The following is a 16,914-nucleotide window of genomic DNA, read 5'->3' as shown; positions in this document are numbered from 1 at the left end:
AACTATATGTAATTAATAATTTATTATTAAATGACATATTTTTATTTTGTAATTTTATCATTACAATTACAATTTTATTTTGTATATAATAATATTATTGCAATTATTTATATATATATAATATTATTATAATATTATTTTATTTTTATTTTTGTATTTTATATTGTAAGTCACGTCCTACGTGACTTACAATCGATTACGGTTAAGTATAGAAAAAAACAAATTCTACACACAAGAAAGCTGCATTCATTTTGGTTTTAAGAACATGTTAAGAGTGTCAAAAATTAATTCATTAATTATATATTGATTTTTAGTAATATCTTAATTTAGCAAAAAATAGATAAAATTAAAATGAGTTAATATTCAGAGAGAAAATGATGCCCTTTGTCGGAAATGGGAAATGCTTTGTGTTTTTAGATATATATTTTCAGCAAAAAGGAATCATTTTGAATGAGTAGAAAAGATATCCTCTCTCATTTCTCTCTCTTCAATTTCTACTTAAGTTTTATTACTAAGAAACAATCGTACCGATACTAAAGCGTTCTTGACGCTTGATAAATGTGGAATCTTTGTCGAGAAATGGCAGTAGGGTGCTAAGTGGATTTCTTAATTATTTAGCTTTTCGTCTTTGACTAAAGTTTCTTTCTTGAAAGAGAGAAAGAGAGGAAGATAGAGAGAGAGAGAGAGAGAGAGAGAGAGAGAGAGAGAGAGAGTGTAAAGGGATTTGGTAAGATCCTTGGAAAGACCATTCAAAAAGTTAACTTCCAACCAACAGAAGGGTAAAAGTTCTTATACGATCGATCTGATAATCGTACAATAAATGTAACTAATATCACGCAGGATTTAATTTTTTGTTTTTTTTAATTTTTATACAATCTTTATAACAAATACATTTTATTCGTTTAATTAATATAAATAAAATAATTAATTTTAATCTATAGGTCTTATGAATGAAACATTAACCCTTTTGGGGGTACATCTGATGAGTGAGACTTGTCATCTGAATTTAAGAAGCTTATATAAATATTTAAAATAAATAAATACATACATAATGTATATAAAATATATAAATATTTCTATATTGTTTCATTTATATATATATTTATTTATAATTTGTAATTAAAATGTATTTTCAAAAATATATTTATATAATATATAAAATATATTAAATAAATAAATATATATATAATATATCTATATTTCTATTTATATTACCAATATAAATATATTCCAAATAAAATATATTACTTTTACATATTAATCCATATTACATATTAATCCATATAGCAACAAATTAAATCCTTTACATATGTATAAAAATCATCAAATAATTCAGTACTCAAGGGTTTAATGAAACGATATAAGTTAACATAGTATTATATTCAAGTATTATACATAGAAGTATGTATACAATATATATATGTACATATATATATATATATATGATACACTATTATAGAATCTAATGGAAACATTTGATTTCTGAAACTAGGAAGGGCTTCCAGTATTCCTTTGCGTCAGATCTCGATCGGTACGCTTTCAAAGGGTATTCAAAGGGATTCCGAATAGCTATAACTTGGAGACGCTAATTGATTAACTAATCATCGAGAGAATAGCTTCGACTGTTGTTTCAACGAAACGTTTCTCTCTGTGAAGAGAATGAGAGAGAGAGAGAGAGAGAGAGAGTAAGATAGAGAAAGAGAGAGAGAGAGAGGGAAAGAATGAGAAACTCGAACGTAAGAAGAAACGTTTATAAGTCTTTACCTTTGGAAAGGAAAGTTATTTACAAATAGGAAGAAGCGTATCGTTTGAAATTTATCGTCACAAATTTAACGGTAATATTCTCTTATCTTGATTTCTCTTCAATTTCAATACAATCCTTTCAATGAGAATCAAAAGAGAAAGAGAGAAAGAGAGAAAGAAGAGGAAGAAGATGGAAGAACTTCTGTCGTGCCAAATGTTTCGGAAATCGAACACACAATGAGCTTCTTCATTGTCAAATAACATATCAATTGAATAAAAAATAATAATAATAATAAGTAGCATTAAAAGTAGACGGATGGCACTTTTACCATTAAAATGAATGACGATGAAAAAAAAAAAAAATAATAAGTAGAGTCAAGAGTTCGAGTCACGAAACTAACGAAACTCTTTTTTACGTTCATTGTTTAATCTCGTAGAACAAGAATCCTTAACTCCCATTTTAAAGTGGACATTGTTTCAATTATGTTAGAAATGAAACAATGGAGAATAAATAATCGAGTACTTTTCTTTGATACCATTGGAAATAAAGTATAATAACGTATGTACGTTTTTCACTTTAACAGTTACCACTCTCTGTGGTGGTGGTATCGATCACTTTAAAAGAACCTTGACCGTAGTACCCCTAAGTACTTTGACTCCTCGTTAAAGCTTTTTCTTTCAAACCCCCCTGTCGTTCTATTTTTTTTTTATCGATGACTTGAATGTTTTTTCTTTTTTTTTCTTTTTTTTTTTTTATTCTAAATTTTGTATTCAAACGTACAAGAAATCAAAATCTTTTTCTTTTCGCACGATCGAAAAAGAGATAATCAAGTTTTTGATCGAGTAAAGTCAGGAAAAATAAAAAAAATAAAAAGTTAAAAGGTAAAGGTTATGTTTGAAAGAAAAAAAAAAAGAAGGGCTCGCGAAAAGTACAAAGCTCGATCGGAAGTCCGTTCAGGAAGCGCCAAGGAAAGTTTTCAAGCGAGTTCTCGATAGGAACGCTTATATAAGAGTAATAATATACACACGAATATGAGAAAGAGAGTAGAAAATAAAGAGAGAGAGAGAGAGAGAGAGAGAGAGAGAGAAAGAGAAAGAGAAAGAGAAAAAAAAGGAGAATCTATACGCACCCCACCGAGGAAACAGGCCAACAGAGCCGATGGGGTTTCTCCGTTTGAAAAGGAGTAAAAAGGGCCCCGCGCCAATACAATTGGCCTCTAAACAGAGGGTAGTTATTGCGAAACGCAATGCCCATTGGGGTGACGAAGAGTGCTGCTTTACTAAAGAAGAAGAAGAGAGAGAAAGAAAGAGAGAAAGAGAAAGAGAGAGAGAGAGACGGGGGAGAAGTTCTCTCGCGTCTATACCTCCCATAAAAGTAAAGTAAAGGGTAGTCACCTTCGACGTTTCAGGGTGAGACTTTTTCAATGCACCGAATATACAAAATGAGAGAGAGAAAATAATTTGAAGAGAGAAAGGGGTGTGCGGTGCAACGAAAAGTGCCGTTTGACGAGAACCTGAAGTTTCCTTGTTTTCTTTTTCTCTCTCTCTCTCTTTCTCTCTTTCTTTCTCTATTTTTTTTTACCTTTTTATTATTCTCTTTCTTTCGAAACCTTTTCAATAGACATTTTAGTTTGTCTGGTATTGCAATACGGAAGTTTCAGGTTAACATTTTTCTAATAGAAACATTGTTAAAAGTTGTTTTAACGATGACAATAATAGAAACTTTCGTTTGTATTTTTTTATTTATTTATTTTTCTTAATATATCCTAATATATTATAAAATATATTATATTATTTATAATTTTAATTATATTATTATATATAAAATATATTATATTATTTATAATTTTTAATTATATTATTATTATATATATATATATATATATAAAATATATAAATATTTTCTTTTTATATAAAATTCTATTATATATAAGGAATAATAATCTATAAAAAAAAATAATATAAAAATCCTTTATATATTTCTTACCTATCTCAGAATGATCATCATAATAGAATATTTTGAAAGGATTACGTTAAATCAGATATGGAATTAAATAAATATTGGATAAAAATGGAAAAAAATATTTTAGAAAAAAAAGGATAAAAGGATTAAAAGTGATTTTATTCATTTATTCTTATATTTGAAATTTTACTAACCGAAATATGAGAAATATCCAACTACATAATAGTCTGTAAATATTCATCAATATTTTTGATCTAAACGTCAATAATGGACACATTATTGTTAATGATAAAAAAAAAAAGAAAAAATAAACAAAAAATTATGAGAGAAAATATAAGCAAGTAACATTTATCATGAATGACAGACAAAAGATTCACCATGACGTGCTTATCTTATTCACCTTTCGTAAAATAATATTCACGAATTTGATGTCTATCTTATTCCCAAGACCCCTTTACCCCTTCTACCTTTTCTTTTTTTTTTTTGAATTTGTGTTTACTGTGAAAACAAACCTTCAACTGCACACAACTAAATTCTTTCAAGTTTATTATTCTCGTATAAAACTGATCATCTAAAGATAGAAATATCTCGACGAAAGATTTTACATATGAAATGATTGAAAAGATTTTGATTAATTTTGAAATAAATGTTAATTAATAATTGATGATAGCATTGAATCACACACTGTGACTTCAAATAATGTAAAATTGTAATACATGAGTAAAAATAATTTCACTTTGATAAATTATTAGAAATATAATATCATTAATTCGATGACAACATATTTAACGATAATAATATTTAGAATTTTTTTTTTTTCTAATAATAAATTGACAAAGGTTATTTATTATATTTACAGAATGATGTTATATTTACGAAAATACGACATTACTGTTATAGAAGGACGAAAAACAAAAATAAATCGGTTACCAGATTAACTTCGATCAATATTCATATTCGAAATTATCGATAAATATTAATTTATGATGTTCATTAATTTTTTGTTTTGTTTTATTAACGTTTGTACAGTATGAAGAAAAGAAAATACTCATAACGGTACCAACAACTTTTGTACTTTTTTTTTTTTTTTTACTTCGATAACGCATTATCTATTTATCTTAACGATAATCGATAAGCAATTACAGTTATAACCATTTGAAAAAGCATAGTTAAATGATCTCTTTGTTTAAATAAATACCTTTGTTTATATATGCCAGTACTTCTCAAAGTTTTCCCTTTTGTCGATCCTTTTTAACTCGAACAAATATTTTCACGACCCTGAATGTAGTAGAATTCTATGCTATCTTTTCTCAACACTGTCACATTAACTCACAGACAATGCTACACGTGTTGCTATACCAAATTGATTTTGAATAAATTTATCAAACTTTATTTTTCTTTTTTTAAATGTTTCAGACCCCATACTGAGTTAGTCGACACATGTTCTTAGAATTCTTGATTTATAGAATTCCTTCAAAAATAACCTTGGAAATGATCAAGACGAATAAGGAACAAGAAATAGAACAAGTTTTATTATTATATTAATTAATTTATATTATATTAATATAAGAACAATAAAACAATTTATAAATCGTTATAAGAAAGTTTATTATTTTTATTTTTATAAGTATTTTTTATAAGTAAATTATGCAATTATAAATTTGAACAATAAGAAATCTTTTGGGTTTTTCTTTTTTTTTTCTAAATCTGTTTCTAACTGTAAACTTTCTTATTGATCACGTTAGAGAATATAAACTTTGTATTACGAACATAACGTGACAATTTACAAAAAAAAAAAAAAAAAAAAGGAAAAAATGAAACAATATTTTATACATAAAAATTGTTTATAGAATATTGTAGATTAATTGAAAAGTTTTATAATATTTTACTTTTCTTTTTTCCTTTTATTTTACAAAAAAAAAAAAAAATAATAATAATAAATCTCATTTCTTCTTTATGATAAACAATTAATTTTCAAAATTTTATACAATCATTTAGAACACTTGAGATAAGAAACAAGAATAATAAAAATTTTCCCCTTTCGTTTGGTTTTTTTTTTTTATTTCAGTGTACAACGTCAAATAATTATTAATATAAAATATGGCACAAGATTTATTTATTTATTTCTTTTGTACTATTTATATTATTATCTAGTATACGTATTTAATTTCATTCGTTGGATAAAAAGATTGTACAAAATTTGTTGTTAAATAAAAAAAGGGGAATATATTTAAAACACATATACTAAGACAATTTTTCATAATTATATCTCTACCAGGAGATATTTATTATTTATTATTTTTTTCTGTCTTTAATTATCTTATATCTCATTTGTTTATAATGTACAATAGAAATAATTTTTTCATTACAACTATAAATAAGCAACGATAAATGGTTTCATTTAAAACCATTTATTACATTCTGTCTTTTTTTCTCTCTCTCCTGTTAACACTATTTATATTTTGTTTGTAATATTTCTAAATTATAAATATGCATTTAATATAACATTTGGAATTATCACATTTGCGTATTACAATTATAGCCTTTGGAAAACTTAGAATTTACATTTATGTCAGTACGAAGTAAAATATTGAATACAATGGTCTTTAATATTAAACATTATGGATAAATGAACTTTTTGGTTGGAGAAAAAAAATGAATGTATAAAGCCGTACAATTACCAAAACGACTAATTCTCACGATTTTGTATTTTTTTTCAGTTTTTTTTTCGTTTTTCAGTTTTTTTTTCTTTTTTCTTTTTTTTTTCTTTTTTTTTTTTTTTTTTCTTTTTTTTTCTTTTTATTCAATTTACTAATAGAACACTTGAAATACTCATAATTTACAAAATTATGCCACATTTTTTAATGCTTTATACATTTTTCCTTATCTCGACAACATTAGCTCTTACATATTAAGTATAATTAATTTTCAATAAAAAAAGAACTAATTATTAACCCTTTGCACTCGGTTGTCCCCTCTGAGGTGACATGAAAGTTTATTAGCGATTACGAAAAATGAACTTGTTCCATCGCAATTTTTTAAGAAACAAGTGTTTTCCTGTAGTTTTCTATTAAAATGGCACAAAAGATAATAAAAATGATAATAATAAGAAATATATATATTTGTGAAACATGTACAAATCAACCTGCTATTCATATTGGGAATTGCTTCGGACTTTACTATACTGTAGAAGATTATAAAAAATAAATTTTTATTTTTTTTTTTGTAAATATGTGTTCTTCAATGTTCACAAATATATATATATATATATATATATATATATATATATATATATAAACTAAATTTCATTACAATTCCTTACTGGGTTATAAAATTGTACTGTATAATATCACGTTTCCAGGGTGTACGTTTTCGCAAGAAAGTGGCGTCGAGTTGCTGGTAGGTAACGTTGGAAACAGTGCCGAGTGCAAAGGTTTAAATAAACGCAATCTAAACTTACGTAGAAAAAATTAAACAATTAATCCTAACCTATCTTTTTTTTTTGTGTGGAATAAACTAACCAATTTTGGAAATGGACGGCTTGTATTACAATACATATAAACAATTTGAGATATTAATATAAATATATTATTAAATAATAGTTGTGTTGAAAAAATTAAACTATTTTTTGGTCACATTTAGCTAAATCAATTATTTAATAATTAACGTTAATATCTTCCGACATTAATTATAATTAATAAGTAATTCATTGCTATTTTTAATTATTAATAATTAAAATAATCAAAAAGATTACCCACTCTATTCAAAAAATTAATAATAATTAAAAATGAATAAAAAAATATCTACCATATAGATAGTTGATCACAAAAAAAAATAGTATTTTTTAAATATTAAAAAGACAGTAATATATTTAAATTAAAATAATAATAATTAAAAATAAAGACAGAAAAATATAAAAGGTATTACAATGTGACAACTGTAAAAAGAATATAAAAAAAAAAAGTATTTTAACGTCAAATATTTAATATATATTTAACTTAATGTCAATCTTATTAAGATGTCTCAAAAAATTTATTTTTTTCTCTTAAATAAATTTCTTCTTTTTTTTTTTTTAATGAAATAAAAAAATGTAAACAGAGAACAAATTTAAGAGAAAAGAATAAATATTATTTCAAATATAATCTTATTTTATTATTTCACTAAATTGTAATTTTATTTATGAAAAAAAAAATTAAGAAAAACAAAATGTTATAATAAATGTCGGAAATGGGACTAGAAATTGGCCTTGGTCCAGGTTTGAACAAACAAAAATCGCGCGCCGCCAGATAAAGCGCACCATAGATTCGAGCGCCGCCCTACAGTACAAACACTAAAAATCGGCGCCGACGTGAACGTGTTAATGGTAATTAATAATTGTATTTCGTGGAAAATACTGAAGATGAATTTGGTCTGCTAGTCGTTGTGATGATGATGCTGCTAGTTTTGTTGGATGGTTTTGACTTATTTGCTTTTTTTTTTTTATATAACGTTCATTTTCAAATGAAAATTCAACATGATTTATAGTATTGCATATTGGGATTGGGGTTGGGGTTGAGGTTGGGGTTGGGGTTGGGGTTGGGGATAGTTTTGGATAAGAGGAGGAGCAGGATAATAGTTATTAACTTGAGTGTTCAAATTCTGATTGTTTACATAATAGTTACCAATATTCACATTTTGTAACTGACCATCATTAGGCATAAAATTATAAAATTGCACTTCATTGTAATTATGTGGTCTAGCATATGATGACGCATCTGCTGAATAATGGATTCGTTGTATAGGTTGATAATATTTTTGATCATAATAATTATTATCTGAAGTTGGTGGAGGAGCAGGAGGTGGTGCTTGAAAAGGAACATTATTGCTGCAACAAGGAGGCGGCGGGGGGATTGTATGTAACTACCGTTTTTACCTTTTTCTTCCTTCTTGGTTGATATTTATAATTTGGGTTTGCTTTCAAAAGAGCATCCCTTATTCTTCTAGATTTGTCGACATAAGGTTGCTTCTGATCTGCGGTTAAATCATGCCACTCGGTTCCAAGAATTTTCGATATCTCAGAATTATGCATTTTTGGATGCTGCATTGATATTTCCTTTCGTCTTTGTTGCGAAAATACAAGGAATGGGTTCATTGGTCTTTTAATAGGACCTTTTATTTCGACTTTATCCATTACCTGTTTCATGCCTAGTAATTCACTTTGGCTCACTTCTTGCACAGACTTCGAGGACATAGCAGAAATTAATTCAAATGTTAGGTCTTGACTGTTCATGATGATATTTGTCCTACTGTTGGGAAAAACAAAACCAAAAAAAAACCAAATAAACTTTCTTCCGAATAAACTCCAATCAAATTAATATCGTTAATCACAAATTATATAAAAATTATACACCACACTAAAAAATATAAAAATGAAAAAAAAAAACGAAAAAAAAAATATATATAAAATAACCTTTTTTTCTTTTTTAAACAATAAAAATAATTATTATAATAATATAATAAATAATATTTAAATTATTTATCAATACATTTGTCTCTAATAATCTATCACTGACAACATTCGACCATTCTCGTCTGAAGAACCGGAGACGACTAAACGTACCTACGATTTGCTGTCCGAGGATCTTTCGTGTCTCACTCTTCCTTTCAATATGTTCCCATTCTCTCGGGTAGACGTATATAGCAAAAGATCCCCTTCTTCATCCATTTTTCCCTCTCTCTCTCTCTGGGAACCTTTTGGAGGGCGGAACCTTTGCGTTGGCAGGTTCGAATAGGCCAGCCCACCAACAACCCTCATCTTGCTATTCGTTCTTGTATAACCCTCTCTGACTATTCGAGGCGTTCTTCCACGATACGTGTGCCTTTTCTTTCTACCGTATCCCAATACAAACACTCTTTTTACCTAAAGCAAGATTCCCAACTCTGCATCCTGGCCGTTAGTTGTAGGGCCGTTCCAAAAGGAGATGGAGGATGGAGTGAGGGAAAGAGAAAGAGAGTTGTACCTCTCCTTTACTCTACGATACCACGAGCTGCAATTATTATTATCGATTACCTCGATACGACCAAGTACAAATAGCGTATAGACCAGCCGTTATCGACTGGCACCGTTCGCCTAGCAGCGCAGGGGAAACACCGCGACGTGATATCGCGCGATAATTGGTCACGGCTCCTCCCCTACCATCCTCACCCACCCACTCACCCTTTTCTGTCGACACCTCGAAACCCTTCCTTCTCCTCCTCCTCCTCCTCCTCCATCTCTAGCCCTTACCATGTATATTCTATTATTGCTACGAGTCTCTTTGATTTCTGTTAGCAACGATTAGGTTCTTTCCCTTATTTGTCATATGTTCAACACTTTATTTATACCAAAATTTATCCAATAACAAATCTATGATCATGATAATCATTCATTAATACTAATTTTAGATCGATAAAGAACAAAATTTAGAAATATAAAAAGATAAAACGTGTAAAAAAAACGTTTACGATTCTTGCTGTCTCTAGCAAGAAGCTTTTTAGCTTGTTCGAGTAATCAATCAGGGTCTATCACGAGATTTCGTATCTCGGCTGAATCTCCCCTACCTGTCCCTACCCCCGGGTTCTTTCGTTAAAACAATAGACGTCGAAATCTGCCGTTTGCCTTTCCTATGGGAAATCTGACATACAATGGGGAGAGAGAGAGAGAGAAAAAGAAAAGAATTTCTCTCGACGACAGGCACTTGGATTAGAATGAACAGCGGCTAAAGGAACGAGATGAACTTTGCCTCCTTTCCCCTCCCTCCTACTCCAAGAACCATCCCCTCCAATCTCGGCCTTCCTCATGCCCTTCCAAATCCCTTAGGACATTCGACAATACTACCGAATATAAAGATTGTCTTTCTCTCTCTCTCTTTTTTTATCCTCATCCATGATCAGTATTAGTTTTCTGAATGTAGTTGTACCATTCGTGCCCTTAGGAAAGCATTCCTTACCCTTTTCAAATAAATTACGTTTTATACGTCTGTCAATGCGTGTTCTCGCATTTAGAAGCATTTAGGTGGTATTTAGAGTCCCTCTCTTTCTTTCTCTCTCTCTCTCTCTCTCTCTCTCTCTCTTTCTCTGGTATATTTTAAGCTACAGAAAAATAGATGAACTTGCCGATAGTATAAATGGTAAGAAAGGAAAATGAAGAAAGGTAGGAAGAAGGAACGTAAAATGCAATAAATTTTTATCTGGAAAAAAAAGGCTCTGTATAAGTACCAAATTTATTTTAATAACTGTGAAAATCAATTGAAAAAAAAACTTTTACCAATTTCTGTATGAAATTATGTATTCGTTCAATACCTGACAGGTTAAGGATGACGTTTTCTTTCTTTTTTTTTTTTATAAGTCATGCAACACGATTAAGATTGAAAAAGATTAGTTCATATTTATGGAAGCCGAAAGATATCCGATAGAAATGGATGAAGAATGGAATTTGTTTCGGAAATTGAATACAAAAAAAAGATGAAAATAAAACCGAAAAAGGTAGAAAACAAAAAGCGGTTACTTTGACAATTTTTCTGACTTTCCGAACCAGCAAATCGTTTTAAATGTGACAAGCAATACGAGAATAAGAAAAATAAATTATCATTTATAATTTATGCTTATTCACGTTGAAGATCTTGGACTCTAAACGTAACGCGATTGGTCAAATAATCGTTTTTAAAATTCCATTCGAAATTCTGTATTTATTTTTTACGTTTTGTTCTATGTAAAATTGACGATTAAATATTGCAAGATTTTTTTTTGAATAAAATTGTTACACTTAATTTTCTCAAAGAAAAAAAATAAAATTAAATTAAAAAAAATAAAATTAGGTATATTAAGGTTAGGTTAAAAGATGTTATCCACGAAAGTGGAGCTTCCTACTGGAAGATGGCATCAGTGAAAACAATTATAATGAAGCGTAATACTATAAGGTTAAGTTAAATTACTCACATAATATTGCCATAGATTTATCTAGTCTGTTACAAAACGTACCAACTATGCACAGAATAATAATATAAAAGTAAAAATACAAAAAAAAAACAAAAGAAGAAAAGAAAAAGGAAAAAAAGAAAAGATAATAAAAATGAAAAAATGAATCTCCGAAGAAAAATCGTAATAGATGATATATATATATATAGTAATTGGTATTGAAAAATCTCGAAGTCAATTAAAACTCTGGATACAAAGGATTCGGCGAGACAAAATACCAATTATCTCGTGTCCTACGCTTCACTGGGTCTTCTCTCTTCTCACTCTCTCTGTGCAGTCCATCGGACCATCCCTTACGTCGAATACGAACGTAGAGGTGAGCGGTCGAATCAGGGCGAGGGGTTTGAAGAGTGTTGATGGTGGTGGTGATAGTGTTGGTAGTGGTAGTATTCGCTTACAAGAACTCAATTCCATTAGGCATTGAAGTGAGTAAAACGAGGCAGCTTCATGTGCTGGATGGGCATCTATATAACGCACTCGCATCTCGCTTATCTACCTAATAAAGGTATTCCCTTCCTCTCCCTTTGTCGACTTCCTCGCCACCCCTCCTTTCTAGCTTCTCGCTGCGACATAAAGCGTGTGCCAGTGAGGTGTCTCCGCGAGACAATCCCTTGGGATGACAATGCTTACCCCACGTATGAATGCCACCAATGCTTCCTAGGTAATTTAAGTGTGTGGCTTTCTTGCTTTCACCACTACCCATCATCATCATCATCATCATCAAAACCACTATCATCATCATTATCATCATCATTATTATTATTATTGTCATCATTCTCATTCATTTTCTTTTTATTCTTTTTTATTAATCATTCAAAATCATCTTCTTATGAGAAAACATTCGAGTAAACTTTAAGTAAGACGTTGAGGGAGATCGTAGAATTCACTAATTAGGGATTGTTGAATTTCAGGTACATGCACAGGTGTAACGATATATTATATAATTATATATACATATATATTGAGAGAAGAAACACATCACTCGGATGAGTCCGATTATTCGTGCAACGTCGAACCCTGCAAATTAAGTCGATTGCTCGACCAACAGGAACGATCGAGACCGGCAAATGAAAGGGGTCGGGGCAAGGTAAGGGGAGAGGGAAGTTTTAAAGTGTTATGGGTTGGAGAATATTTCCTTCCTGATGTGCAGGATAGTGCGATAATCGCATCGAATTTCTGCTGATTATAGGCAATCGCAGGTCGGAAGATACGGTGCTGTTAGAGGGTGCGAACGATGTTGCATAAAAGCAGTTAGAGAGTGAGAGACAGGATTGGTCCATACCACGTCGCCCACCCCGATATGTACGCTCGAACGCGTTGCGTAATTAGCGACTGCCTCGCCGGTTTTGTGGGTGGGCGCGGGTGAAATGGGTGCTAGCAACCCCAGAACCCGTTCGAGCGACTCGCGTTCTGCCACGTGCGTTAACGCATCTACCCATCTACTGGGTGGTGACTTTTAGACGTAAGATGAAATACACGATCTAAATTAATTCTTAAACTTTGTGTCCAATTTAAATAACAAATTATATGTTTGTAGGAATTGTTGTAATTAATATAGTAAAAGAAAAGAAAATCATTTATGTAATTTAATATGAGAAAGAATTGTGATTTTTGTTTGTGAGTGAATTAGTTACGAAAAAAGAATATGATAATTAAATATATATTTGATAAAGATAAATTATATAGAATATATATTTATTTAAACGTTTTTAAGTGTTCAAGTGAAATAATAGATTTTATTGTTATCCCTGTTTACGACGCTAATCCCTTTCGAAACACCCTGTATGAAGGAAGGAGGTAAAAGGGAGAGAGGAAGAGAACACAACGTAGAGAGACTACCGAGGCGTAGACGCAATTAATGCAGAAACCCAGCACGGACGTCGAGGGAGTTTCGAGAAGGGCATCGCTATGCCGTGCCGTGAGACGTAATGACTAATTGAGATTGGAAAAGGGGGAATAATACGATCCGGGTGGTCACGGTAAAACGCACTCTTTCTCTCTCTCTTTCCTTTCCTTTCCACCAACTTCTCGACGTTGATGTTCTCCTTCATCAGCCTCAGAGCCCTTACCACCACCACCACCACCACCACCCCTTTTCGAGAATCCACTTTTTCTCTCTTTAGCTTAGTTAGACGACAAAAGATCTCTCGCTTGCAGGCACAAAAAATTGATTTACAAAACTACAACAGATTTGCACTGCTGTCGTTTACCGATCTTCAAATCTTTTCTTTCACGCGATTATGATTCTCGATCGATTTTAATGAACTTTCTCTCTTTGAGACTTTTCTACTTTCTACCAAGTCTCCCTACCCCTTTTTTTCACTCGATAAATATCAGTTTTAATTTCTCTAAAGGATTTTAACTATATTTTTTTATTATTTTTATTATTTTCGTTGTCATAATTTGTTGAAGTCTATCATTTGTTCATTTCATTCATGTCCATGAGTCAAATTGGTTTCTTTGATTTATTTTATGAATAATTATGTGACACGATTTTTTAATTATAAATATTAAATTATACTAGCATTTACATTGTGTGTGTTTAATTGTAATTTAAGTTCATTTTATTCCCATGAGAAATGAAAAACCAATTAGGAAGATAAATAATTTCTCAACGACTCTACATGCATTTACAGGAAAAGGAATACTTTACACGACATCTAGCGGAACTCAGTAATATCTTGGTAAAATGTAAAACCGATTGTATACCATCTATGGATTAATTGTTTGACTTCAGCAAAATAGGGATGCGAAACAAAAATTAACTCGTTAGAAGAGAGTTTTTTAATAATTTTTTTATAGTCTAAAAGTAGTTTTTTTATTTTCTAAATTTAACCTTTGTGAATTTGTTTATGAAAATCTGTCAAAAATTCTATTTCAATTCAGAACTCACATAAACCGTATTAAAATTATAAAAAACTTTTAACTTCAACAAAAATAATCGAACAATTCGAATCTATCAAAAATTCTATTTAAATTCGTAATTCATTAACCCTTTTGAATTTTATGAAAGCACATATACGTTCAATGAAAGCTAGCTGTATGAACAAAGGAATCATAATATATGCGTTTATCACAATTTTGATCTTTCTAGTACTTGAAATGATTTTCTTTTTAGTTTTATTCGATCAAATTACTTCACATATTAGCAAAAAAATATCATGTGGACAGATCACACGTGTTAGAAGTGAAACTTGCGAAAAACTAAGTTTCAAAAAAATGAGACGAATGCAGAATATCAGGTGTAGGATAGTTATAGGGATGTTTTTTTATAAAATTATTATTATTATATTGTTAACACTTTCAAAAATTAATTTACATTTCATTAACATATAATGCATAACTTATAACACAGTAGAAAAATCTCAATACGAAGAAATGAGACAAGTTGCTTCTGGAAACTAAAAATGTATAGGAACTAAACACCTCTCTGCATGCAAGAAATGCAAAAACACCATCCGTCGAACTCTTTGAAATTACCCTAGTATTTTCTTTCTGCAGATTTTCACGAAACTGGCATAAATATTCGGTGGCAATACACTTAAATAATAATTGGCGAAATAAAATTACAAATAATCTGAATAGAAAAATTAAAAAAAGATACAAAAGTGATAAATTAAAATTATGTTTGCCTAGAATGAGTAAAAAGGATAAAAAGAGATATATATTGATTAAAAGCTATTTAATAAAGTCCTAAGATCCTAAGGGTAGTGAGGTTTCTACTACATTTAGAAGAAAAAATCCCTACTTTTCGAAAAAAACCTCACTACTTTTCGGAAAAAACCTCACTACTTTTCGGAAAAAACCTCACTACTTTTCGGAAAAAACCTCACTACTATTCGGAAAAAACCTCACTACTTTTCGGAAAGACCCTACGCACTTATCGAAAAGACCCTACGGACTTATCGGAAAGACCCTACGGACTTATCGGAAAGACCCTACGGACTTATCGGAAAAAACCTCACTACTTTTCGAAAAAAACCCTACTTTCGGAGTAACTTTACTAAAAGTAGTAATGTTTTTTTCGAAAAGCAGTGAGGTTTTTCCGATAAGTCCGTAGGGTCTTTCCGATAAGTCCGTAGGGTCTTTCCGATAAGTCCGTAGGGTCTTTCCGATTTGTCCGTACGGTCTCTCTAAAAAACCTTACTACTTTTCGGAAAAAACCTTACTACTTTTAGTAAAGTTACTCTGAAAGTGGGGTTTTTTCCGGTAAGTAGTGAGGTTTTTTCCGAAAACTAGTGACGTTTTTTAGAGAGACCCTACGGACTTATCGGAAAGACCCTACGGACTTATTGGGAAGACCCTACGGACTTATCGAAAAAAACCTCACTACTTTTCGAAAAAACCCCACTTTCGGAGTAACTTTACTAAAAGTATTGAGGTTTTTTCCGAAAACTAGTGACGTTTTTTAGAGAGATCCTACGGACTTATCGGAAAGACCCTACGGACTTATCGGAAAGACCCTACGGACTTTTTGGAAAGACCCTACGGACTGATCGGAAAAAACCTTACTACTTTTAGTAAAGTTACTCCGAAAGTGGGGTTTTTTTGAAAAGTTGTGAGGTTTTTTCGCAGGCTAAATCCTATATGTTTGTCTCTTTTTTTCTCATTATTTAGTATAGCAGCCGTTTCATAGCTTCGTTACATAGCTCCGTTTCTTTACTTTTCAGATCACTCCCATTCTAAAGAAGTTTTCACTTCAAAAAAATTGTTTCGTCCTCAACATAATTATGTTGGTGTATTCATCATTAAAAGATTTAAATAAACTAAAAATCGATGAATAAATTAATTGAACATAAAATGATCATAACTTGTAATTTTTTCATTTAAATAACAAGAAAAGATCAAGTATATTGAAGTATTATATTCATTTTATATAGTTTGTCATGAAATAAGAAAAGAGAGAGGGAAGGGTGGTTAGAATGTCGGATAGTATTCGTAATGTTGAAAGGTGGCAAAAGAAGAAGAAGAACAAGAAGAAGAAGAAGAAAAAGAAGAAGAAGAAGGAACAGAAGACGAGTGACATTCGTCGAGTTATTGTTCAAATGAGCGAGAACGAATTCGTGAGTTCTCCAAGAAGGTCTCCTTCATCGTCTTCGTCGTATTCGTCGTTGTTGTTGTCGTTGTCGTCGTTTCCATTCGGTGTTGGCTCGTCGACATTAAGATAATTATTTTCTAGGAGGATGTGCACGTTCATATTGTCGTCGTTACCG

General features: G+C 30.4%; 1 protein-coding gene across 2 annotated transcripts; it reads right to left on the bottom strand.

The window, feature by feature from the left end:
• Nucleotides 1-5,719: 5,719 nt before the first annotated feature.
• Nucleotides 5,720-9,299, bottom strand: LOC107074263 (transcription factor sox-2). Of its 2 annotated transcripts, none has more exons than XM_089170681.1 (2): nucleotides 8,619-9,299; nucleotides 5,720-8,463 (listed from the first exon to the last, which is right to left on the bottom strand). In XM_089170681.1, the coding sequence occupies exons 1-2, from the start codon at nucleotides 8,973-8,975 to the stop codon at nucleotides 8,374-8,376; spliced, it is 447 nt and encodes a 148-aa protein (XP_089026807.1). In that variant the 5' UTR covers nucleotides 8,976-9,299; the 3' UTR covers nucleotides 5,720-8,373. The 2 variants fall into 2 exon arrangements, with proteins under 2 accessions (XP_089026807.1, XP_089026808.1); XM_089170682.1 differs by having other exon boundaries at nucleotides 5,721-8,460.
• Between the last annotated feature and the right edge of the window lie 7,615 nt (nucleotides 9,300-16,914).

Source organism: Polistes dominula, unplaced genomic scaffold (genome assembly GCF_049000335.1).
Source record: "Polistes dominula isolate Pdom_NZ unplaced genomic scaffold, Pdom_raw_medaka contig_79, whole genome shotgun sequence".
Classification (NCBI taxonomy): domain Eukaryota; kingdom Metazoa; phylum Arthropoda; class Insecta; order Hymenoptera; family Vespidae; genus Polistes; species Polistes dominula.
The sequence above is the reverse complement of the archived record's forward strand: the minus strand, read 5'-3'. Positions and strand labels throughout refer to the sequence as shown.